Source organism: Engraulis encrasicolus, chromosome 3, assembly GCF_034702125.1.
Source record: "Engraulis encrasicolus isolate BLACKSEA-1 chromosome 3, IST_EnEncr_1.0, whole genome shotgun sequence".
NCBI classification, from domain to species: Eukaryota; Metazoa; Chordata; class Actinopteri; order Clupeiformes; family Engraulidae; genus Engraulis; species Engraulis encrasicolus.
The window spans coordinates 16,943,862-16,969,523 of record NC_085859.1 but is presented as its reverse complement, the minus strand read 5'-3'; the positions used below and the strand labels follow the sequence as shown (position 1 = coordinate 16,969,523).

Here is a 25,662-nt window from a genome sequence, read left to right as displayed (position 1 = left end):
ACTACATTGTAAGCACTGCGGTCATTATTAAGCAATGTTGCTTTCTATCCCGGTTAGCTAGGTATTTTCACACAAATTGCAAAGGCAATGCAGTGGTATCATTATTTGACATACCCAGTCTGTTTTCACGAGCAGAAAATGCAAGCATATAAAGACAGTTGATTCTGCCAATGTGTGTTTACATTCGGTGGAGGAACGGTAGTAAAACCGCAGGCATTGTGCCACGAGTGTTCAACTGATGCATTGTTTGTTACTTAGCTTCGTGTATTTACACACATTTACACACAAGGCATTAATAAAGTTTTTAACAGAATACAGCTCTGCTCTCGCAAACTACTGGCATTGCGCTGTCACAAGAACAGAACAAGGAAGTAGCGAGACGACCAATCATAATGTCATTCTGTCTGCGTACTCCGCGTCCGTCCGACGGATAGTTAGAATTTTTTCGAGGCGCTCGACGACGGGCGCATAGCCTCTGAGAGGGGGGCGTGGACTCGCATAGACAGAAAACGGACGGACGCAGATTCTATGCGAGCGAAGCATAAATCTAGCTTTAGCCTCCTTAGTAAACAAGGGCCCTGGTAAGACAAGGCAACTGTCCACAACACACACAAACACACAAACACAAAAGGCAGGATGGCCTGACTTGAATGCAAAATTCATTCACCACATGCAGTGCAGGCAGGACCAGGATATAGTACCATATATACATTACACAGCAGGCCAGCCTCGCGCCAGTTAGTGGTGGTATCATGTTCAGCCCTCCAGTAGTGTTGGCAGGGCTGGACTGGGGGAGAAATTGGGCCCGGGCACTTTTGGCTCTTGCGGTGCAGAACTGACTCACCGGTGGGCCCCGCAACCTTGTGAGCCCACAAGAGTGAGGGGCCCACCGGGAAATGCCAGCTATGCCAGATGGTCAGTCAAGCCCTGAATATTGGGTGTGTGGACATCTAAACAATTGTATAAGTTTCTCCTTTTGTTCCAACATTTCTGTACACGTTGCTGGCCTCAAAAGACCTCAAATATGCCATATAACAATGCCAACACCAACGATGACAATCCACTTCAAAAACTGATATTGACATAAGATTATTTGCAAAATATATACAGTATATTGTATATTGAATATCTAATATAATTTGATGCTTAATGACTGCATGCAAAGTTGAGTCGCAATGACCAGGTTAATGTTGACAAAACAAATCATTTAAAGGTAGGATGGGGTGGGGGTGTAGGATCAACCTACAATGGTTGGATGAACCATTTTCACATGGTCCACACCAGGGGTTGGGAACCTTCTTCATTCGAGGGGCCACTTCAAATTCATCCGAGGGCCGTAAAAGTCCTCCGAAGGCCGTATTATGAACACAAACCAGGATTTACCCCTGGACTATATTGAAGGCAGCCACCTTTACAACAGACCCCACCTTCTCTGGGTCCCCGAATATAACTTAGCTGTATTACGGAAAACTATGAAAATCCCATTTGTTGAGAGTTGACAAGTATTGCAATGTATAAAAGAGAGTTTTCAGGAAAATCTCTAATAGGCCAGGGACATCCCCCTTTATACAGACTTAAGGACTATTTCATTGAAATGGATGAGACGCGTGGATTCTATACAAGAAATCGGTCATTGTAACTCTCTGGGGTTGTTGAGGGTCTAGGCGTACTTGAATCTATGATCAAGCAAAGCTTGCAAATGTTTGAATGCTTTGCCTGGACATACGCTAGTCGCTTCAATCGTTCGTATCGCTCTTGCTGCCCAGAAGCGATTCTCTGTCGCTTGAATCGCATCGTGGCTTGTCTATTTGTCCGGTAATGCTTTAACTTCAAGGCCTACCATTTGAATTTCAAGGAAATACTAAACACTTTTTGTTCCAGGTCCACACGCCCCTTTGAGCAGACAGGAATCTGATTACGTTTGCCACCCATTGCAACCCATTAAGTTGACATAATATCTCTATATAATCTGAGAATATCTGATTGCACCATACACAAACACACCTGTGTCAGGTGTTATCCTACGTGCGAAACTGAAATGAAACACACATGACAACTTGTTCAAATCATGCCTGAAATATGCCCTGAAATGAGGGCAGGCCTGTTCCAACTGATATGGTGAAATTGCCCTTAGGGAAGACCAGAAGATATGCAGAATCACAAGGAGCAATAACTTTTATTGTGGTGAGCAACAACAACCCTGGGGCGATAGGTGACTGACTGACTAAACATGAGGAAATGGACCAATAAAAGGGAAAAGAATAGAGGGAAATGTAATATTAATGTTGCTATGTTATCACTGTGGTTTTGTAGTCCATGCCATAAATGAGGGTCTTAACAATGGTATGCATTGGTTTTTGCTACCTCATGCGCGTAATGCTACTCTTTTCATGAATACCACCCGAGAAAGCCTATAGGGAGGGAAAGTAATCTCATCGCCCCCTGCTGGCAACGTTCCAACCCCCTGCAACAAATGAATGTTTTTTTTCTTTGAAAAATTACATCTCGGCCCTGACGACGAAGTAGAAGTAGTGGCAGTCATATTATGGGCATGTTGGCCCGTTTTATCGAACCAGGTGGTAAAATGTTCGGTTTTTCACTGATCTGAGCTGATTTTAATATTCTTTAAAAAGCTAATACAGAACTACACTGACTGGCATGTGTGGCTTGTTTACTCCATGTAATTAGCATAGCCAAATTAGCATAGCCAAACATGAGCCAGAGAGGTGGTTACTCGTCACCACAGAAGCCATCATATCTACTAGAGAATTTAAAACCATACCAAAATGATCGCGTGTATATATGTGTAATAAGAAGACAATGTGGAACTCATAGGATTACAAGAATGTGAAGATATGCGAAGAACTTGCGTTCGTTCGCGTTCATTTGTTTCTCTGTGTTGTCAACGAGGCGCGAAGCACAGCATGCTGGGAGCTGTAGTCCGTTTCCGACCAGATTGGCACAATTTCTATTTTTCTTAAAAGGGCAAAAAATGACTTGAGATTTTCACAGGTAGTAGTTCATGCTATTGTGTACGCTGGAAAATGTGTCTGGTGTTATAGTTCCAAGTCATATCTTTGTGGGATTTTTTAAAAAACTTGTCTATGGGAGTTTCAATTGGATTGCCCTGGTGTTTGGAACGTAACCGCTAGGATCGCTGTTTTCCACTTTCCCTCCCAATTAGTGCATCACAAGGTATGATTACAGAGTATGAATTTTGTCTAACCGCAAAACTATTCGAAATATGTTTATTCAACACAGTGCCCTCTATTTGAATGACGAGTATGCTGTAACAGCCACATGGTGTAATTTTGCAACACCTTCGCCCACTATCCGGTGAGTGATACATTTTTTTTTACCCTTTTTTTCAACCTTGAATTTGCTATGTCAGTTGTATATTGACAAAGTTATGAAAGGCTTCATCTTGACACTGATCAAAACAAAATGAGCACTCCAATACCAAAGGCCATCATGCCTTGTCATCTGAAAAGCATAAGGTGAAGTTCTGGCAGAATGTTTGACAATTAAGAAAAAAAAATTGGTTGTTTGTTTTCTTTGTTATTGTTGTTGTTGTTATTGTTATTTGTTGAACTAAACTTTATGGTTGAAAAAAAAACTAAATATTGAACACTCTTTTTCGTTAAAATATTCTGACATGTCCCCATGATCAATACGCAAACCTACTTCCTTGTCTTTACAAATGAGATACAAAAGGAGACAGACAGACAGACCCATATCATTTACATCTCCTGCAACATCAACTGCCTTCTTGGACCTCACAAATACACCAATGTGATAATAATAATGATAAAAAATATTAAACATAACAAACTGTATTCGTATTGTAGAATTACAATATATAGCACATTTTAACAGTTTGGGTTTTGGCAGTTTGGCAAGACAGCACGAGACAGCATATGTCGTAAGAAGATCCTGTTGCAGCAGATGAAAGTAATGTAATATGGGAGTGGCCTAAGGGTTCCTGTTAGTCCACCTGGGAAACAACAGTGCAAACTCTGTCTGAGCTGGTGTGTATGACAGCAGGTCATTGAATGGAGTTCTTATATGAAAAGGCGAGGGTGAAAAATATATAGGTCTTCCTTTGCTGTCAAAAGAAGTGGACTCCGCTTCCAGGATATGTTCAGGTGGGGCATTTCATCTTTTTCAGTATAAGTGCAGTTTGTCTGAATAATTAAGGTGGATATCTGGATCTCTCTCTTAAAAGATGTTCTGTATCATGTGGCATGACCATTTACAGTTTTAAAAACGTACTGTTTTAAAAACAGAGTTTACTTACTTACTGCCCATTTTGCCTCCTGGCAAGTAGGGCAGCAACAAAGGTTCTCCACTCTGGTCTGTGCTTTTTTTCTGAATACTATCCCATTTGAGGCTCATAGATTTAATTTCTTCCTCAACTGTGCGCCTCTAGGTGTTCTTAGGTCGTCCTCTCCTTCTTCTTCGTTCAGGTGTCCATCATAGGGCTACCTCTTTGGCGAGTTTAGGCTAGTTTTAGTGATGCTTTGGCAACACTGTGAATGAGCTGGGCAGCACCCTTTAAAAATGTTGCATTATAATTTAATCACCAGTAAGTCAGATTTATTGAAAAATAAAACTGAATTTCCTTACTCGTGGATATTACTTCATTGGGTGAGGTGTTATTTCAAATCTGAAATAGACATGGAACACTGCCTTCATTTCAGATTCCTGTCAGCAAGGGCGCCGGAATGAGTTTTAAAATGGTGGTGCATTTTTTTTTTCTTGATTCTTTATTTCTCAAAAATGTTATTGCTGCTGTACTCCACTCGTGTGTTTGCAATGAAAGTTGAGAAAACCCCATTTAGGGATGAGAATGCACCACTGCATCTCCCTATCCAGCACCTGTGCCTGTCAACATAGGGGCTGAGCACCCCATCAGATTCTAGAATTGCCCCTGTCATCAGATTCTAGAATTGCCCCTGTCATCAGATTCTAGAATTGCCCCCGTCTACTACCAGGGGCAATTCTAAAATCTGATCTTTTTGGGGTTCTCAGCCCCTATTATATGCTGACAGCAGGTGCTGCTACTACAGGAATAAATGTGCTCCATATTCTAAAATGCCTCCGTTTTTCTTGTCCTGTGGCCGGACCTTGAATTAACTGTAGGGTTGGGCAGGGCACTAAATCCGCACTAATCCGTACTTATGATGTTATAATCAATATACAGTATTTCACCACACCTTGGCTTTCGCTTCACTTCCAGCTGCATGACCAGGATATTTAGTGCGTCTTTGGCAGTTGGTTTGTTTGGTTTGTGGGTCCCTTAAGTCATGCAGTGAGTTCAGCTTATCCCTGCGCTGATGGGTTTTATTTTAGTCTATAACTCTTCAGGTTTTGACAGGGAGGCAGGACTTAATGTATCCCATTAGTAGGCCTAGATTTTATATTTTACTTGGAGCAAAGTACTCATGTTGCTTTTGAGTAATGTTGCCGGACAACATCATGATCGCCTACAGATTTTCTGATGGAATAGCCATGAAAGTCATTACAATACGATACGATTAGACTTTATTGTCAGTTTTCACTGAAATTCATTTTGTGTCCCTGAGCAACACTCGTTTAAGACAGGATATACACATAACGTCACATCACAAGACTATTGCACAACTGACAAAATAAAGCATAATTTGAAGAAGACCATGGCCGTATCTAGCATCGAGGACACAGAGGTCATGTCCTCTGTCATTTTTTCAGGAATGTAAAATTTATCTATGATGAAAATTGAGATATGATCAACAATGATTCAGTCTGTATTCGCCACTCCAATTTATCCTCAAGGCAGTGATTAATGAAAACAAGCATTCTAAATTTACAGTATGCAGTACAGCACGCAGTATTTGACCTCGGTATTTGAAAAAGTCTTGTTACGGCCCTGAAGAAGACCAGATTTTTTAAATCACTTCTAAATCAATCCATGTGAATTTGTGGTCATGTGGCCCTCCAATGACATCAATGAAAAAATGTGGCCCTCCTCATCATAAAAGTTGCCCATCCCTATATGAAACATGCGTGTCTGCCTTATGACCCTTTTTATTGTAGGCCCTATGTGGCAGTGGAATATAAGAATCATAGAGTCCATGAACCATGTTGTTAGCTTTATCTTTTCCATATCGTATGGGCCGGGCAGGGGGAGTGAAGTGGCTTAGTCATTCCCTGACTGCGACGATTATGTTTCCACAGAGTTGACCTTTACCTGTCAGTGTCTGATGAAAAATTAAGGATGGGCGAAAAATAAAACCATCCGATTAAATGCCACTAGTAATTTCGTTATTGATGATAGCCTATATGTGAATGTGTGTTGAACAGAAACAACAACAATTACAGTAGCTTTTCAATTATTTCCTTCGCCAAGAAGGTAATGTTTTCGGTTGCGTTGGTTTGGTTTGTCTGTCTGTCTGTCTGTTTGTCAGCAGGATAACTCAAAAACTTATGAACTTATGAGTTTGCTGAAACTGTTTGGGGTTGTTGGTAATGACCCAAGGAACAAGTGATTAAATTCTGGTGGTGACCCGGATCACAAACCAGAACCAGGACCTTTTTAAAGATTCTTTACCATTGCTGGCCTATAAATCTAAGCGCCCCTATTGACCGCAAATTGAATTGCCAGATAGGGCAAAACATTGCCGTTTCTAGTCCAGGCAGAAAGATTTAAAATGATAATAAGGTGTAACATAGTCACATGTTCCATCAAGCAGCTTCCTTGGCACAGGTCTGCGCTCTCTGAGTGCTCCTAGTTTAACACGTATTCATTCTCTTATTCATTGCAGTGGTCGAATGTCGAAGAGGCTGTCGAAGAGGTATTTCCTATGGCTGGCTGGCATCTGTACTTTTGCTTCCTTCTTCCTGGTATGGTGGCAATGGCAAGAGGCGTCCTCCGTGCCAGATCAACAACACGGACTGTACGCGCTGCCTCAACCACTCGAAGAGAGGCGGCACACCATCACGCGCATCCGTAACTCAGCACACCTCATGGTGTCTGCGTTTCAGGACCACCGGAGAGGCGGGGCCATCCGGGTGATCGGCATCATCAAGAGGGAGGAGCTTCAGCAGTTGTACTGCGTGCTCTGCATTCGTACTGCTGCAGCTGGTGATCTGTGTGGGTCTTCAGAGGCACAAGTTGAAATACACAGCGACCACTTTGACTTTCCTTACGGCACATCAGACATATTGTGCAGTAGCCCGTGGTCCACCAAGGCCACACATGTCAGCATAACGACTGACCCCCGGGTCGTGCAGAGTTTAGAATATTTGCCCATACAAAACAAGGAGCAGAGAGGGGAATCGTTCAAATACGATTTCACCGTGTGCATATCCAACCTCTTTGGGGACTTCGACAATGCCCTGCAGGTCGTGCAGACAATGGAGGTCTACAAGCTGCTTGGCGTTGAGCGAGTGGTCATGTACAACACCAGCTGTGGGCCAGCTCTGGAGAAAGCACTCCAGCGTTACAAGCGAGAGGGCTTGCTGGAGGTCGTGGATTGGCCAATAGACAAGTTCCTGAAGCCCTCTCATGGGTGGAAGCCCAGCATCTCGCCCGGGGACCTTCATTATTACGGCCAGCTGACCACGCTTAACGAATGCATATACAGACACATGTACCAGTCGCGATACCTTCTCCTGAACGACATTGACGAGATTATTATGCCGTACGAACACGCCAGCCTAGGGGACTTAATGGACGCCTTGCAGGAGCAGTATCCTGACGCCGGGGTCTTCAAAGTGGAGAACCCCATTTTCCCCAAAACCCAGTTTGACGACAGCGGGCGGTTTAGCCGTCCCGAGTGGAAGGGTGTGCCGGGGTTAAACATCCTGGAACACATTTACCGCGAGCCCGAACTTCACCAGAACATGACCGTCAGGCCCTTCAAGATGATCGTCGACCCTCGCCGCGTGGAGCAGACGTCCGTGCACACGCCACTGAAGCACTTTGGACCCTTCGTCTATGTCCCGTTTAACGTGTCCCACATAATTCATGTGAGGTCGCCGCTGCAGAGAAAGCTCAGCAAGGAGCAGCTGATTAAAGACGATAAGCTGTGGGAGTTTGAGCAGGAGCTGATTCCCAACGTCAATCGTGTACTGAAGGAGTCAGGTCTGCTCTAATCTGGGGTGCGTTTCTCCAAAGCATAGTTGTTAGCCAGTTAGCAACTTGGGTAGTTGTCAATGGGAAATTGCATTGTAAACAACAAAGTAGCTAACATAGTATAGCAACTACCGTTTCGAGAAATGCACCCCTTTTTGACTGCCAGACAGGTCCAGTTTATTGTGGCACATTTCTTTAGTCACTTTTCTGGATAGAACCATCCATAATTAATCAGTGCCTCTTAAAGTTGATGGGGCAGGTTAAATAATTCCACCATTATTTTCACCACCAGTATTTCCACCATTTTCTTGTTGGCAAACACATTTACACCATTATCCGTTTTGGTTGGGTACCGCAAAACCTAATTACGAAAGAGTGACTGTTCTTCTTCCCCATAAAGCAGTGCATTGCGTCATGTTGCTGTGTGTGCGTGCGTGTTTATGTGTTTCTATGTGTGTGTGTGTGTGTGTGTGTATTTGTTGTGTGTGTGCGCGTGTGTGTGTGTGTGTGTGTGTGTGTGTGTGTGTGTGTGTGTGTGTGTGTGTGTGTGTGTGTGTGTGTGTGTGTGTGTGTGTGTGTGTTGTGAGTGAATGTGTCAGAGAAAGTATGTACATTCATGTATCAGTATATTCAAACTGTGCTAACCCTTACATACAGCAGTGTTTCCCATACATTAAGGAAACTGGCGCACCGCCATAGTTTAAATGTGGCGGCCATAGTTTCGAAAATGTAAAAAACTTTTATTTATTTTTTTAAACGATTTTCCTTTTCTATTAAACGATTTGAAAAACGATTTCCTTCGCATTTTCCTCCTAGAGTAAATACATCCTATAGAGAAAACCATGAGTGCTTGAAAGACAGGGGGATCAAAAGCCTAGTCAAGTTGTTGTGGTTAACTCGGGTTTGGGAGCAATAAAAAACCTCTGTGCGTTGTCTGTGCGTTTTTTTTGTTACTCCCCCCGCCCCCCCCCCCCCCCCCCCCCCCCATTGCCCCATGTGTAATACAGCCCCCATACCCCCCCCCCCCCCCAAACAAAAAAATCCCGCTGCCCCCATAGTTTCCAAAAACTACACTGTACAGGTACAGTTTCCACAATAAAGTACATATTATCTGACTTGATGTTAGATTAACTGAAGACCAAAGATTCAATAACAGAGAGAGAGCTACGTATTGAGAAAGATGGCAGCAAGAGACATTTCCATGTTAGGCCTACTGTAGCCTTTAAACTGAAATATTTAAATAGATGATAATGACATGTGTCAGACAGATACTATATTATTGATCAGGGATCTGCAAATAAACTTTGTCTGGCGACTTCACAAAAAGGTAAGGTGCTGACATGTTTTCACCAAACTGCAAACTAATTGCATCGGGCTGGCTAGATCTGAATTTTCCAGACTGGCTAAGAGCACAATAAAGGAGTTTTTTTTCAATGGGGAATACAAAGAGTAATTTTTCAGAACAGGTTCCAGAGTGGAAAAATGCAAAAAAAAATTGCATTATTGAAGTAAAATGTAGTGTTACACCAACAGTACATTATTGGAGGTAAAAAAGGAAAAAAAACTTTGGATCTCTCTCTCTCTCTCTCTCTCTCTCTCTCTCTCTCTCTCTCTCTCTCTCTCTCTCTCTCTCTCTCATATATGCCTGGTTCAGTGTTGGTTACCACAAGTACCATTTTATACAAAGACTATGAGGAAAGAAAAAAGAAATTGATGAACTTGAAATGGAAAGTTTTTTCAGTTGCATGTGACTGTGCCGTGCCCCTTTCATCTTCTCATGCTGAAGTTAATCCAACAGACGTCACGTTCTCACTGAATCTGTCTTTTTGTTTATAGTACATGACTGATCAATGGGGCTGGACTGGTAATCCGGCATATGGGGCGTTTTCCCGGTGGATTGACAGCCCCAGGGGCCAATACTGTTGTGGTTGTTTTCCTGCATGGGGATTGGCCCATCATTTAGAGGGGTAGGCCCATTAGTCCATTGTCAATATAGACAGGGGATTCAGCCCGTCAAGATATAGTATGAAAGTGGCCTGTGTGTGTTCAGGGCCAGTCTATGCCAAAAGTGCCCAATCAACTCTTCGGTCCCAGTCCAACCCTGCAGACACTAAACCACCAGAGGGGCAATATATATATATATTTTACAGATTTATTTTGGGCTTTTTTTACTTTATTTGATAGGACAGTGTGAGAGGTGGACAGGGAGCGAATTGGGACAGAGACGTGGAGGGGTCAGCAAAGGACCCTCGCCGGTAATTGAACCTGGGTCAGCTGCTTGGCGGGCGAGTGCCCTACCGGTTGGCCACGGCATGTCCAAAAATCGAAAAACTTTTAAACAATGTTGGCCACACAGTGCAGGGCGGCTCTCCATATCCATCTGTGCATATGAGCAATGCCAGGATGAGGGAGGCACAACTTAGGCATGTGCATTAAATCAGATAGGAACTGTAGCAGGTATACAGTAGGTACTACAAATACATTAGTTCTGAATCTTAAATTTATCGAACAAGCAGTAGGCCTATTGTTGGTATAGCCTACAGTTAGTTTTGGTCAGCTGAAGGGGAGATTTCCATCTTTGCTGTTTGTGCCTGCGTTGTTCTCCACAACTGAAGAAATGTGTACTGTGAAATTATATTGCATGTTTTCAGCAAGCGTTTCATTGCCATGTGTACGTGATATTTTACTGATCTGTTCCCACTGAGAATGTATTTTTTTCAATGTTTTTGTACAAAAAGAAAAAAATCATGTTGCATCGCTGTGTGGATGTAGCATATTGTTGATCTCTGAGACAAGGGTGGGGAATATGTCTATCAGGAGGGCCATTTTATCCGAGTCCCGGTGTAATTTCAATGTTATGCAGCTTCACATGAAATATGACATATTTTGTAAAGGAATCTTAGAAATTACATTTGCAATACAATTCATTTATATTCAAGGGAGCTGTTTTAAAGATGGCTGCTTCAATATAGGCCTTGAGTGCAGGGGGAAATCCTAGTTTGTGTTCATAGTATGGCCATTGGGAGGACTTAAACAGCCGTGGAGGAATTGGAGGAAGTGAAAAAGGTCCCCCACCCCTGCTCTAAGAAAATGCTAAACCCAACAGTGTCAGACCCTGAAGGCTGTGAGCCAAGAAATGGCCTGCATGTCAGTATCTTTTAGGCACTGTCAGTATATCTCATTTTTCTGAGGCCAGTGTTTATTTCAATAAAATAATTTTGAGTTTATGATTAAATCTGAAAAATCATTTTGTATGCTCTTGATATTCAAGTTCTCAGTGCCAGTGGACTGATCATCTAAGACATGAAATGACAATTAAGGAAATCGCCATTTCACACTGAAGAAGGGTGTAAGCCCGAAACGTCTGTGATGTGAGGCGATTAAAAATGAAAAAAGAAATCTGATGAGTTCTTCTTTATTCACTTTCTTTTGAGATTTGAGTTTACTCATTGACGAAGTTAAGCACCCAGTGTAAAATATAAGAAGACAAGGTGTTGAGCGCGCTTCCTGATCTTTCTGTGAAATGACAATTAACATCTTCTGTGGCTGATTACACAGAACCTTTGTGGGTCTGAGAAATGTTACCTTCCTCCTTCTCTTTACTCTGCGGTCTGAAAATGGACACATGCATCATGTCATCCAAGATGAGATGTGTCTCCTTTGGCGAGTTCCTTTAAATATCACAAGAAAATTGTTAATGAATCATCCAGCACAGTAGCAAGTAAGTACGTTTACTTTTTACAATACACCAGCTAAATGAACTTGTTTCACCACCAGCCAGAATGGCTAGTAGATGTTAAGCCTAGTAGTACCAGCCAAACACACACTCACTAATGGGTCAAGGTGGCTAGGAAGTTTGTGTCTACCTGCCAAACTTAAATGTCACGTTTCAGCAGTTTGCTGATGTTAATTTAGAGCCCTGCTTTTCACAGAACACGACATTCACAAAGTGCTTTGCAGGGGAAGAGAAAAAGAAAAAGGAAGTAACAACAAAGAAAAAACAACAATACTAGTAGACTACAATAAATAAAAACTATAAATATGCATAGGCCTTATATATATTATAAAGGCCTTATCTAGGCACTATGTGCAGTCCACCCCCTCCTTTTGAAGTTTTTTGTGCAGTAAGGTTGAACTTCACTCAACATCACCCAAATAACACCATGTGTAAAATGCTATGTGACGGTTTTTCCTCAGCTGGAACTGGGGTCTTAATCAGGGAGAAGGGTTTCCGCAGTGGTAGTGGCACAAAACCTTCGGCCCCCTAGACAGGTGAAGAATGAAGATGCAGAGGAGCTTAATCTTTCAGAATGACAATCACCCTAAGCATACACCTAAATCAACCAAAGAATGCACCACTCAGGATAAGCCCTGAAGTACGCGCTGCAGGAAAAAAAATACTGGGACCATCCTTCCAGAGCTGCAAGATATATGCTCTAGAAGGGCAAAGACATGAGCAAAAAGGTGAAAGACACATTCCATCCCAGTCACTCCATGTTCGAAAGGCTGCCCTCAGGGAAACGACTGCGTTCCATATGCACTGAGAGACTGCGCGAGAGTTTTTCCCCCCAAGCCATCCGCTTTTTAAATTACGAAGACAACTTTTTCTTTTGCAATTATTATTCTTGACCTTCTTTTCATATCTTTTATTATTATCATTATTATTATTATTATTATCCTACACAGCAGAGAGCAGTTGCAATCTTCATTTCACTGCCAATTGTGCCAGCACAAGAAAGCACATGACAAATAATAAAAATCTTGAAATCTTGAAATCTTGGAATCTTGAATCTTGAATGGCTTCACCAGAATGAGATTGAGGTTTGGAATGGCCCTGCCCCTGACTGAGTTCAGGCCAGTATCCCATCAAATACAGTGAGGAGAATAAGTATTTGATCCCTTGCTGATTTTGTTGGTTTGCCCACTGATAAAGACATGATCATTCTATAACATTAATGATAAAATGTATTCTAATATAGAAGACAGAATATCAAAAAGAAAATCCAGAAAATAAGAAGAATTTGAAGAATATATTTTAATTGATTTGTATTCCATTGAGGAAAATAAGTATTTGACCCCTCTAGTCAAAGAAGACAAAATACTTGGTGGCAAAGCCCTTGTTTTCTGATACAGAGGTCAGATGTTTCTTTCAGTTAATGACAATGTTTGTGGATATATTAGAAAGGATTTTTGTCCACTTTTCTATGCAGATCATCTCGAAATCACTTAAGTTGTATGACTGCAGCTTGCCAAATGGGAGCTTCCCTTCACAGGATTATTATAGGGTTAATGTTTGGAAACTGTCTAGGCCACTTCATGACCTTAATGTGCTTCTGCTTGAGCTACTCCTTCGTTGCTTGGGCTGTATGTTATGGATTATTATCATATTGGGACGCCAATCCATGACCCACCTTCAGTCTAGTGGTGGTGGGAAAGAGGTTGGCATGCAGCATTGTACGGTTACATGTCTCCCTCCATCCATTTCTTGACGATGTGAAGTTGTCCGGTGTCTTGGCCAGACAAACAACCTCAAAACATTATGTTACCACTTTCATTTATGATGTTGGAGAAGGTGTTGTTCTTGGGATCATAGGCAGCATTTCTCTTCCTTCAAACACATCGAGTTGTGTTAATGCCAAACAGTTTGATTTTGGTGTCATCTGATTCCAGCACCTCCCAATCATATCCTAATCCAGTTTGATGTTCATTGGCAAACTTCAGGTGAGCCTGAACTGGTTCCTTCTGAAGCCGGGGTACCATACATGCACTGCAGGATTTTAATCCGCTGTGGTATCAAGTGTTTCCATCAGTTTTCTTAGTGATTGAGGTCCCAGCTGCCTTGAGATCATTTCCTAGCCCCTCCCATACAGTTTTAAGGTGCTTTATCTACTTTTTTTCTGGTTATTAAATTCCCACAAGGTCAAATCTTGTATGGAACCAGAGACAGGCCTAAGATTGATGATTGATGATCATTTTGTATGTCCTAAAATAGGGAAGAAATACACCAACAGTTTGTTCTTTAATATCTAGGAGCCCATTTCAGCCTTGTTGAGTTCTAAAATCTTTTCCCTGACATCCTTTGACAGCTTTTTGGTCTGTCCCATGTTGGCGAGTTTAGTTTGATTGATTGACTGATTCTATGGACTGATTCTGCAGATTCAATGTGTCTTTTGTGTAGGTTACTATTAACAGGTGTGTTCAATTCAGATAACAAGTTGATTGGAAGTGCCATTTGATCTGCGGGATCAGAACTCTTAATGGTTGGCAGGGGATCAAATACTTATTTCCCTCAATTAAACATAAATCAATTATTATATATTCTTTAGAGTTAATTTCTGCATTTTCTTTTTGATATTCTGTCTCTCCATATTAGAACACATATTATCATTAACATTAAATACTGATCATGTCTTTATTAGTGGGCAAACCAACAAAATCAGCAAGGGATCAAATACTTATTATCCTCACTGTATCTGTCGGGTGATCTGAGGAGGACTGTGCATAGGAGATGCGCTTGCAATCTGTCATTGGAGTGCTTTGCAAAGAGAAGTGGACAAATATTGCCACATGAACATGTGCCATTGTGCCACGCTGATAGACTCTTCCCCAAAAAAGACAAAGTGCTGTAACAAAAGCAAAGGTGCTGCAACAAAGTAGTTTAAGGGTGTGTGTAGCGAAGGGGAGTAGAGTTGCCCAGCTGGGACTCGAACCCAGACCTTCTGGAGTAGTAAACTGGGGCTCTGACCGCTACACCAAAGAGCCAGGCTCGTTGGCATATTAGTCAGAACACACCCACAACCCTAGTGATGGTCACTCCATCACACTGCCTTCCCCTTCGGGAAGCGCACCCGTGCGCTTCACACACTCATGGTGTCCCTCACGCAACTGCCCATCATGCTTCTCCCATCCAGTGTGCCCCATCATCAATGATTCACCCTTCACTGGGGTCCTTCACACCGGGGTCACCAATCCTGGGGGTCCCTCACATGGAATTACGGCTCACACCCAATGGGTACGCTTCCGATGGCCTCACGGTACCATCCCACTTCTGACACCATTTGTGAGAAGGGGAGTAGAGTTGCCCAGCTGGGACTCGAACCCAGACCTTCTGGAGTAGTAAACTGGGGCTCTGACCGCTACACCAAAGAGCCAGGCTCGTTGGCATGTTAGTCAGAACACACCCACAACCCTAGTGATGGTCACTCCATCACAGTGTGCAATAGGCAAGTTTTTTATTTTCCATTTTTTTTTCCCTTTCAAGCTTTGAGTTTATTTTTCAATTGTATTGAACGAGACAAATGTGGAAAAATGTGAAATTATTTTCATTTCTGACTTTTTTTTCACACCACCAAAAATGCATATGAACAGGGGTGTGTCTATAGACCATTATAAAATACAATAATAAAAGTTATTTTTTTTAGACAAGCTTTGCCTTTTTATTTGTTATAAGCCTATTGTTATACACGGTAGACTAGCCTATTGGTCAGGTGTCAGGTGGCCCCTGATTGTAGCCTGATAAACCAGACTAAATGTGGATGTCTAATTTAACATTTTGCCGTCCAGCGGGTGGCGCTGGTTCACCAGGCTACCCTGATTGCCCAAAAGTTGAAAATTGCAGAATTTTGACAAGAGGCAACTGTGTTGAGTACAGTTGGTAGACATGTTATCCTGAATTTCTACCTTGTAATTATTACACTGTCTAAATTGTTTTTTATGGGGTTTTTTTGTGTGCAATTTACCTTCTGGGGGGGGGGGGGGGGGGGGGGGGGGGCACAGCAACCTGTAGCCTAGAGGCCCCATGCCAATCTTAATCCAGCCATAGGCCTACAGGTCAGTGGTTCTGATTGACCTGAGAATACGGACTGAAGATATTAGGTCAACACATTTGACAGGATGAAATCTAAAAGCTGAAAATATAAATAATAAAACAATGCCCTAGCCTAGGTTATGCACTACTAGCCTAATGTTTGTAGTAGGCTGACCTAAGCAGAAAAGTACGCCTATCTCTATTTCCCGTGTAAACGGTAGTATTATGGTAGGCTTGATGATTCGAGGATAAAAAAAAAACAGATAATGGTGTGGATAGAGCTCTACACCGCATTCATGCAATGTGATGTCTGGAAGCACGCATTGCTGTCACTGACCTTTTCCCCCCAGCGTTTTGTTTGAGGCATCTTTTATTTCAATCACTAACTTCGCCTCCTTACCCTTGAGTGGCAGTAGAGAGCTGTTGCTCTTCCGCGAATTGACTAGAGGAAGTGGGCTATCCAATGAAAGTTCAAACTGATGTCATTTGAATATATGTTTCCACCAATAGGAATTAAGCATTTTATTCCAACGTTCCGTTTAAATGCAGTCGGGTGTGTGTGTATGTTTTCATGAAGATAAGGTGGGAAAGAGTGTTTTATTAGTGATTTTCGTGGTTTTAGGAATTCAGTCGAAAACACGATGGCAGAGGAGTCTGCTGTCAAGGTGTGCGTAAGGTTTCGACCCTTCATAAAAAGGTAAGTTAACGTTAGACCAGATGAACTGCAAAATGCTACTAACATCTCAAGACAGCTACAATGTCAGCTAACCTTACAAGTGAAATGTAGACGTTTCCAAATAATACCACAGTGCCATAAAATATCACAGTGTGGGTGGCATGGCCTTCTTTCGACGATGCTTCGTAATGTGTACATTGTTTATGTAGTACCACTATATTTCTAACTAATTGATTTCCTCTGACGATTTCAGAGAAAAGCGGCAAAGTAGCTTTAGTTCTGAATGCACCACCCTAGCCTTCCTTCTCAGGAAACATAATAGCTATCGGTTTGATATGATTTAGTACACAGACATTTTCTCTAAATCCTCAAGTTTGATCAGGACTGTCATTTCAACCAACGCAGTTTTTTCTTGTGTACCTCTTCAGTGTTTTCACTCTATTGTGTTTTGACTTGGATCAACAAACCATTGTCATGTGTAGTCAGTAGACCGCTAGTGTTGTTAAATGCTTGGCCTTGTGGGTGTTCATCTGCAGAGAACTAGCAACTTCTGAAAATGCGGAGCCAGTTCAGATATACTGGAAGGCTGATGGACAAGCCATCCATCAGATTGATGACGGAGATGGGAACCTGTCAAAAAGCTTCACTTTTGGTATTTCATTTTTCCATCTCCCTTTGAAATTACCTCTCTGACTGTAATGCTTAATACCTACATTGTCACTGATTTACTCACGAAGTTGCTATATGTTCTTCGTAGTCATTCAACAGTACACTGCCGATGCATAACATTGGCTGAAGATTGAAGGTTATTTTGCTCTGGAATTTTGTTTCCTGTACTGGCCATGAAATAGCCATAGTTGCTTAACTGGCCATAAATGCAAACAAACGAACAAATATTTTGCACTGAAGGAAATGTGCTTTGGATGCATAGGCTGCTACATGAGACACAGCACATACAATATAACATAAGACAGTGGTTCTTAACCTTTTTTTCTTAATGCACCCCCTTGCCTGTGCCCAAGACAAGCCGCGCACCCCCAACCCAAACTTCTACACATGTATACGCACTAAAAAAGGATTTAAGTAATTAATTACAATGACTCTTGTTTGAGACCTTAATCAATACCTTAATGACTTTACATGGGGACCAAAACATGTTAAAATTTGGTTTTGATTTGGCCTAATTGCAATGTTCGTCATAGAATTTTAGTCACAACCTCAACATAAACAAAATTCTGTGCACCCCCTGAAATCTCTGGCACACTCCCAGGGGGTGCCCGCACCCCAGGTTAAGAACCACTGACATAAGAGAACACACCGGTATAACATAATGCCTACAACATGATGCACAAGTGTGGACAAGACGTGTAGTCAGAAAGTTCCCAAGCTACTTGCATATTTTGAACCAAATGTCACACTTTTTGTTGTTGTTACATGGCGGTGTGTGTGTGTGTGTACTCTACTTTATAAAAATAAAGATTCTTTGCATGCACACTTGTTCTGTATATTTTCTGTGCACTTTTTCTGTTAGTGATGCTGGCTATTATTATGTCCTCGTTTGGTAGTCGCTTTGGTTATAAAGCGTCTGCCATATGCAATGTAATGTAATGTCATTGCACTTCTTCTGATTGGCATCTTTGTTTTCAGACCGGGTCTTCAAAGCGGAGGAAAGCACAAGTCAGCTCTACCAGGACATTGCCAAGTCTCTGGTGGTCTCCGCTGTTGAGGGTTATAACGGTCAGTAATAACTTTGCAAGCTGCAGAAACAAATTGCATGTCCTTGATTGTGTTCAAGACTGAAGTCTGTCAAGCAGTTCCTTTGTAAGCTTGATTTAATGTTTTAAACGTCAGGATTTCAGGAAATTACTCATGTTTTTCAAAAGGGCTCCGTGTGTGCGTGCGTGTGTGCGTGCGTGTGTGTGTGTGATGATCTGACTTTTGCTAAATGTATGTAAGTGAGTGCTGTATGGTGAATATAATGCACAATGATGTTTGTAATGCCTTTGTGTGTTTTTTCTTTTGTATTTATGTATGTGTTCTACTGGGGGTACATTAATGATACTCAGCTCTCTACTCTATTTCTAGACTTTTTTGTCATGCTCATGAGCCCAGCATTGCAGATAATTAGATTGTATGTGTGACTGTTGTGCTGCCTGCATAGGCATTCTCTCTTGACGTGCTGTAATGCCAGGTGTGACGTCACGTTTGTCTTCGAAGATGAATAGTTTCCCCCCCTCCTCTCTGTCCAGGCACCATATTTGCATACGGTCAGACTTCGTCTGGCAAGACGTTTACAATGATGGGCAACGACCTCACACCTGGCGTCATTCCACTGGCCATGGAGGACATTTTCAAGACCATCTCCAATGTAAGATTTCAAAATGGAGTACTACTACTTGTACTCTACTCAACCCTGTGCTAAGATAAGATGCACTAACCCTACTTAGCATCTGCACTTGTTGTTCTGTATATTTCCTGTGCACCTTGTATCTGCTGGTGATGTTGGCATGCGGGCAGTGGGAATGCTGATTGATGGTTTATTGTGTTTGTGTGTGTTCTTTTGAAGTGTCCCAAAAAGGAGTTTCTTCTGCGTGTTAGCTACATGGAGATTTACAACGAGACCGTCACAGATTTGCTGTGTGACAGCTTGAAAAGGAAGCCTCTGGAGGTCCGCGAGGGAAACTATGTGAGTTTGAGTGCATGTGTCGGTGTGTCTATTTTCTCTGTAGTCTTGTGCTGTATAGTTTGAGTGTGAATGTGAGGGAGGGAAACTTACGTGGCTGTTGTGCTTGCAGAAAAACGTCTATGTGGCCGATCTTACCGAAGAGCTGGTAACATCCCCAGAGCAAGCACTAGCATGGATTCGCAAGGGCGAAAGTAAGTGTGTGTGTGTGTGTGTGTGTGTGTGTGTGTGTGTAGGACGATTTGCTATGATTGCACGGTACACACAGCCATTGGTGTGTTAAAAGGCATTCTGTTTCTTGTACAGAGAATCGACATTATGGAAAGACTAAGATGAATGAGAGAAGCAGTCGGTCTCACACCATCTTCCGTATGGTAAGGAAAACACACACACACTGCTTTTCTCCCTAATATTTCCTGTCATATTATTATTCATGATAAAATATTAGTAATATTTCAGCTGTCCTGCCATAATAAAAGCCAAAGCAAAAAGCTGCTTAATGTAATGAAATGTTTATCTTGTCAGATCATTGAAAGTCGGGAGAGGAGTGATCCGTCCTCAGGAGAGATCTCTGATGGAGCCATCATCGTCTCTCACCTGGTGAGTCCAGTCACTGCTGCTGACCTCAGATTGCAGAGCTTAATACTCAGATCCTCATGCCCATTTACATGGAATAATTAGTTATAGTTTTTATATCATCCAGCAATAAGCAATAAAAAACAATATTATTAATAACAGAATGACAACAGAATACACCTGTTGTTCTGTATATTTCCTGTGCACTTTGTATTTGCTATTGATGTTGGCTATTATTATGATGTCCTCTTTTTGAAAGTCGCTTTGGCTATTAAGTGTCCGCCAAATGCAATGCAATATAATAATGATTTCATCCATACAGTAGCAGTGATTGCAACACCTGAGTTTACTTCAAAACACCAGTCGCCATCTGTTTCTGTGTTTCTACTTTGAGAACGTCAATAACCTTTTATATCTGTTTCTGTGTTGAACAGAATCTGGTGGATCTGGCAGGAGCTGAGAGGGCCAGCCAGACAGGAGCTGAGGGTGAGTAGCATACTGGAGAATATGTCATACCATGAGAGTAATTGTAGAGCTTCGTTGCAGAATGACTTGTATCCATTTTGGAAAATTGACATTGTTGTATTGGGCATTGCATTGCATTGCATTGCAAAATGCATTTTACTTCGGTTTAAGAAGTACATTCTTAAAATATTTGAATGGCAAGAATTCACACAGAGATGATGGGTCCTCTGAACAGTCATTTCCTATTATAAAAAAGAGTCAAAAATGGTTTTGCAAGGAACGTTTTTCAATTATAGTATCTGTGCAGGGTTGTGACATTGTTCCCGTCTTCTTGCATGCGTTTTCCAGGTACTCGTTTCAAAGAGGGATGCAACATTAATCGCAGTCTATTCACACTTGGCCAAGTCATCAAAAAGCTGACTGATGAAAATCAAAAGTATGTGTCTTGCTGATCAATCACTTTTTTCTTTTTCTTTTTGTTGTTGGTTAATTATTGGACTTGTGATGTGAAGAGGAACATTACATGCTGGCTCCTATATTGTCAGCCTGTAGGTAAAAGAAACATATTTTTAAAGTTACCAACTGAAGTGCAAGCACTACTAAAAATATAATTGCTTCTGTTTAGTCACCGGTAGTATGTTTCAAAGTCGGCTTCATACGGGCATGGGAAAAGTTAAATGGAAACTCTCACCAATGAACTCGCATTCTCGACAGGGGTTTCACGAATTACAGAGACAGCAAGCTGACGCGCATCCTGCAAAACTCCCTTGGAGGCAATGCCAAGACGGTCATCATCTGCACCGTCACCCCAGCTGCACAGGATGAAACCCTTAGCACACTGCAGGTTTGTCAACCAGGTCACAGACACTTCACCCCAACCCTCCTCTTTCCTATGACCAAGTCTATACTTGGCATACCTGCAAACTCGTCACCTTTTGGTGACGGTCACCTTTTTCCCGGCCAATTAGGTCATTCACGTGAATAGAAATAGAACCCCCGCTGTACACTGTCACCATTTTTTCTTTGACGAGTTTGCAGGTCTGCTTGGCCTTTGTCTGTGTTGTGATGCAGGGCAGTCCTTCATCAGTAGACTCGGTAGAATTGTTAGAGGGAGGGTCATTGAATGAAACAAATGTATCAAAGATGCATTATAACATTATAGTTCTACACTTGCACTGTTATATTTCGAGTTTTAAGCCGTTAAATGTGCATCATACTGTAATTTATTTATTTTTTTACCACTGTGGGGAGATGCAGCCTAACTTGTGCAGGCTTTCTGAATGGTTGTTTTTCCCTTTAGTGTGGCCCTGTTTTCATTCTTTATCTGTCTGGTGCAGTTTGCCAGTGCTGCCAAGCGCATGAAGAACGATCCTCATGTCACCGAGGTGTCCGATGATGGCGCCCTTTTGAGACGCTACAGGAATGAGATCAACGAGCTCAAACAGCGACTGCAAGAGGTAACCTAGACGAACACTGTTTTACTTTCCTCTGCATTTCTACTGGCACTTAGTTGCAGGCAAGCCGACTCAGGGCTCAGTTGTCCCGGACCCAGGGAGACTAGGGACCCAGAATTGAGTCCTTATTACAGAGTACCGGTGTGTATGTAGGGGTATTACTTTGTCCCAGGCAGAGTTGGCAACCCTGCTTGTTCCTGGCCATTCTGGCCTTGGTGGCCCTGCGCCCGGCTGTATCCCCTATGTATTTGAGTGCATTTATTTGAATTTTGACTTTTACTCGCCTTTTGTAAAGACACTGCGATTATTTTTTTGAGTACAACTGTATATTCTCCGTTCCTTTGGCAGGTTTCTTCGGTCACGAAGACGGCGGCGACTGAGAAGCAGACGCTTTGCCAGCTGCTGCAGGAGAAGGAGCAGCTGCAGCGCGACCAGGAGGACCGCATCCGCAACCTCACCAAGCTGCTCGTCACCAGCTCCAACTTCGTCCCCGTCAAAAAGGTACAGTAGCCAGTAGGGATGCACGATTATTTGGGTCAAAATCATAATCACGATTATTGATTTTTACTGAATTTTGTAAAAAAAAAAATACAACAAAATTAAATATAACCAAGACTGAATTATATACGGGATGAGCCTGGGAGTACCCATGCTGCCTTGCGCATTCCGATTTAGTATGGCGTTTGCCGCCAGACAATACGGGATGAGCAAAATAAAATGAATTGTAATAATTATGTAAAAGGCAATAGCGTGAAACTTAAGTGAACAGATTTCTGGCCAGAAACACCAGCCTGTCAGTATGTTCTGACTTCAAGGACGCTCTCGAAAGTAGGTCACTATTGCCACGATTGAATCACGATTGAAATCACAATTTCGATAACACGATTATATCACGATTTTCGATTATTGACGATTAATTGTGCAGCTCTAGTAGCCAGTCACGGAGGGCCGTTATGGTGCACCGTTCTAACCCCGCAAACACACCAGAGGAGACCTAAGCGACAAAGAGTCGACAAAGGTGCTGGACTTTTGGCGAGAGCAACACAAACTACAAATTGACGCTTAAATTATCTCTCTTTGCCCAAATTGCTTTTGTCTTTTCTGTCACCAGCGACTCGATAGAAAGTGAATTAATTCCGTTGACTGTGTCGCTCTTGTCGCGTCTGGTGTATTTGTGTCTCTGACCATGTTATGGGTAACATCACCCAGGGGCACCCAGATTCCAATCTGGCCTGGGTGATTTCTTAAAGATCAGTGGTGGCCTTATTTTACTTTTGGAAATGAAATGACTCAACTTTGGGAACAAATGGTGCGCCTTCCGTTCTATTTTGACGTGTCCCCTGACCTCGTATCCACACAGGCCCCCAAAAGGCGCATGACGTGGGGTGGAAAGCTCCTGCGATCTGCCTTACCCACAGACCTGGATGACGAATCAGACACGGTGCTACTGGAGCCCTTTCTCAAGCAACGTTGTGTCGACCTATCATCAATTTCTGAACAAGACGGTAAGGTTCATTCTGCTTGTTGGTCTCATTATACTACAATCAATTAAAAAATATATCGGGGCAATGCTGGTGCGCAGATTGATTCATGTGGTTTCTGTTTTTGTTTTTGTTTTTTTCCCTTTCCCTTCTTGTGAAGATGATGAGTTTGATGGTCGCTGGGAAATCCCCCTTGAACGGACGTTGGACCAGAGCATGGATCAGAGCGCTGTGACCAGTCGCAAGAGGTACGTCAACGTCTGGCGCTGACTAGTTGAGTCTTTTGTGCGAGAGACTTCGTTGTTGGTAGTCATTGTGTGCTTTTTAAAATGTATTTATTTATTTATTTTAGTCAAAGATCCCCAGCAATCTGTATGAGGTTAAGGATTTACTGTATATTTTTAAATTGGGGAGAAAAATCCACACACTTCAAGTCCACTTGTCTACTTACTTTTGGTAACTTGTCTCTAGCTTTTGGTAGCTAGACCTTCATCAGGCAGATGTACAGTAGTGCGTTTTGTCTGATTACCATTTGTTGTTATTGCGACCCCATGTATTGATCTATTTATGTATTGTTCTACAGTTCACTCCCATCGCCTGCTGAGCTTCAGGAGCAGATGGAGAAGGAGACCCAGCTCAGGCAGGAGCTGCAGCTCCAGCTAGAGAGAGAAGTGCAGGAGAAGCAGGAGCTGCGGCTTCAACTGGAGAAAGAAGCCCAAGAAAAAGAGGACTTGACCACCAAACTAGAGAAAGAAATGCAAGAAAAACAGGACTTAGCCACTCAACTGGAGAAAGGTGTGGAGGAGAAACGGGACTTCCCCACTCAGCTGGAGAAGGATGCCCAACAAAAACAGGCCTTAGCCACACAACTGGAGAGGGAAGCCCAAGAAAAACAGGACTTAACCACCAAACTAGAGAAAGAAATGCAAGAAAAGCAGGACTTAGCCACACAACTGGAGCAGGAGGCCCAAGAAAAACGGGACTTAGCCACACAACTGGAGCAGGAGGCCCAAGAAAAACAGGACTTAGCCACTCAACTGGAGAAGGAAGTGCAGGAAAAGCAGGACTTACAGCTTCAACTGGAGAGAGGTGTGGAGGAGAAACAGGACTTAGCCACTACACTGGAGAGGGAAGCCCAAGAAAAGCAGGAGTTGCAGCTTCAACTGGAGATGGAAGCTGAGGAGAAGCGAGAATTGCTCGCTCAAGTCGAGAAAGATGCTCAGGAGAAACAAGATCTGTATCTTCAACTCCAGGTGGAAAAAATGGAGAAGTCTCAACTGCGGCTCGACACTTCTGGTTTTGATGAGGCACAAGTGAGCACTAAACTCATTCTATTTTATAGAATTACCTTTTATAAAATGTACTTGTGTCGATCTCAAAAAAAAAAAAATATATATTATTTGTTGTTGCTCTAACACTAAAATCGTTAACTACACTACTGTATATTGCTCTCTTGCCAGATGTCAGAGTCTCTGCTTTTGTGTGTATGTGTGTGTTATGGGCTACCGTTCATAGACAACTTTAACACATTGGACCACATTACTATGCCGTTAAAGCATGTGTGTTTAAATGTCTTTAAATTCCCTTCTGCAGTTACAATCAGCCCTGGGAGAATCCATCCAGTTCTGTGAAACTCTGACCGCTGAGAAAGTAAGTTTGCTAAGCTCAAAATTCTGATAACTGAAAATAACCCTTGGCCTTTGACATTCTCCTTAGCGAACCACATTAACAAAAGTTGTTTGTTTGGTTGCAGCATCCCAATGTAACTAACCTGAAAAATACCATAATGATGGGTACGGAATTATTAATAAATTAATGAAGAAGAGTAAAGAAAGATCTTTGCAGACAATGGTCATTTTCAGACTGCATTGTATTGAGAGGCCTCTTAGTGTAACATAATTATTTGCTATTTGACCTGTTAGAAAGCCCTGGAGGCCGAGCGTGATGAGCTGAAGGGGAAGCTTCAGCAGTTCAGGGAGGAGGTGGAGAGGCTGAAGTGGGAGGCGCAGAAGCTGGAGGAGCAGAGGGAGGAAGATGAGTTTGAGCTCCTGGAGAAGGAGGTGAAGATGGAGAACGAGGTGAGCTGCCCTAAGACACACACGCACACATACACACACACACACCGCTACTAGATGGCTGTCATCACTAGCCAAAAATAGATGTTAAATCATACTAGCCAAACATACTCTCACTATCAGTCAAAATGGCTAGTGAGCTTTGTTTTCTAGTAGCAGGGCTCTAAATTAATGCCAGCCAACCAGCCAAATGCTGGTGAAAATTCAATTTGGCTAGTAGAAGTCAATGGAATGTTTTATCTCTACCGTGGCTCTACTGTAACTGTAGTATGCTGGTTGCTATGTCAGAGAGCCTGGTTTGATGCCAGCCCGGGTCCTATGCATCTCCT

At 42.4% G+C, this 25,662-nt stretch overlaps 2 protein-coding genes across 2 annotated transcripts in view; both read left to right on the top strand.

Annotated features, from left to right (window-relative positions):
• The first annotated feature begins 4,038 nt into the window (after positions 1 to 4,038).
• Positions 4,039 to 8,547, top strand: LOC134445785 (uncharacterized). The gene is made up of 2 exons (XM_063194852.1): positions 4,039 to 4,145; positions 6,804 to 8,547. Exons 1-2 carry the CDS (start codon positions 4,138 to 4,140, stop codon positions 8,134 to 8,136), a joined length of 1,341 nt encoding a protein of 446 aa, XP_063050922.1. The 5' UTR covers positions 4,039 to 4,137; the 3' UTR covers positions 8,137 to 8,547.
• A 7,919-nt stretch (positions 8,548 to 16,466) lies between these two features.
• cenpe (centromere protein E) overlaps positions 16,467 to 25,662 on the top strand; it is a 40,353-nt gene continuing 31,157 nt past the window's right edge. Inside the window, exons 1-18 of the mRNA XM_063194851.1 lie at positions 16,467 to 16,620; positions 17,136 to 17,251; positions 18,247 to 18,336; positions 18,849 to 18,967; positions 19,166 to 19,285; positions 19,395 to 19,476; positions 19,589 to 19,656; positions 19,808 to 19,882; positions 20,293 to 20,344; positions 20,672 to 20,759; positions 21,038 to 21,167; positions 21,661 to 21,780; positions 22,126 to 22,278; positions 23,138 to 23,282; positions 23,419 to 23,506; positions 23,842 to 24,571; positions 24,852 to 24,908; positions 25,181 to 25,336. Coding sequence (XP_063050921.1) covers positions 16,565 to 16,620; positions 17,136 to 17,251; positions 18,247 to 18,336; positions 18,849 to 18,967; positions 19,166 to 19,285; positions 19,395 to 19,476; positions 19,589 to 19,656; positions 19,808 to 19,882; positions 20,293 to 20,344; positions 20,672 to 20,759; positions 21,038 to 21,167; positions 21,661 to 21,780; positions 22,126 to 22,278; positions 23,138 to 23,282; positions 23,419 to 23,506; positions 23,842 to 24,571; positions 24,852 to 24,908; positions 25,181 to 25,336 — 2,445 coding nt within the window. The 5' untranslated portion in view covers positions 16,467 to 16,564. The remainder of the gene's footprint in view (positions 16,621 to 17,135; positions 17,252 to 18,246; positions 18,337 to 18,848; positions 18,968 to 19,165; positions 19,286 to 19,394; positions 19,477 to 19,588; positions 19,657 to 19,807; positions 19,883 to 20,292; positions 20,345 to 20,671; positions 20,760 to 21,037; positions 21,168 to 21,660; positions 21,781 to 22,125; positions 22,279 to 23,137; positions 23,283 to 23,418; positions 23,507 to 23,841; positions 24,572 to 24,851; positions 24,909 to 25,180; positions 25,337 to 25,662) is intronic.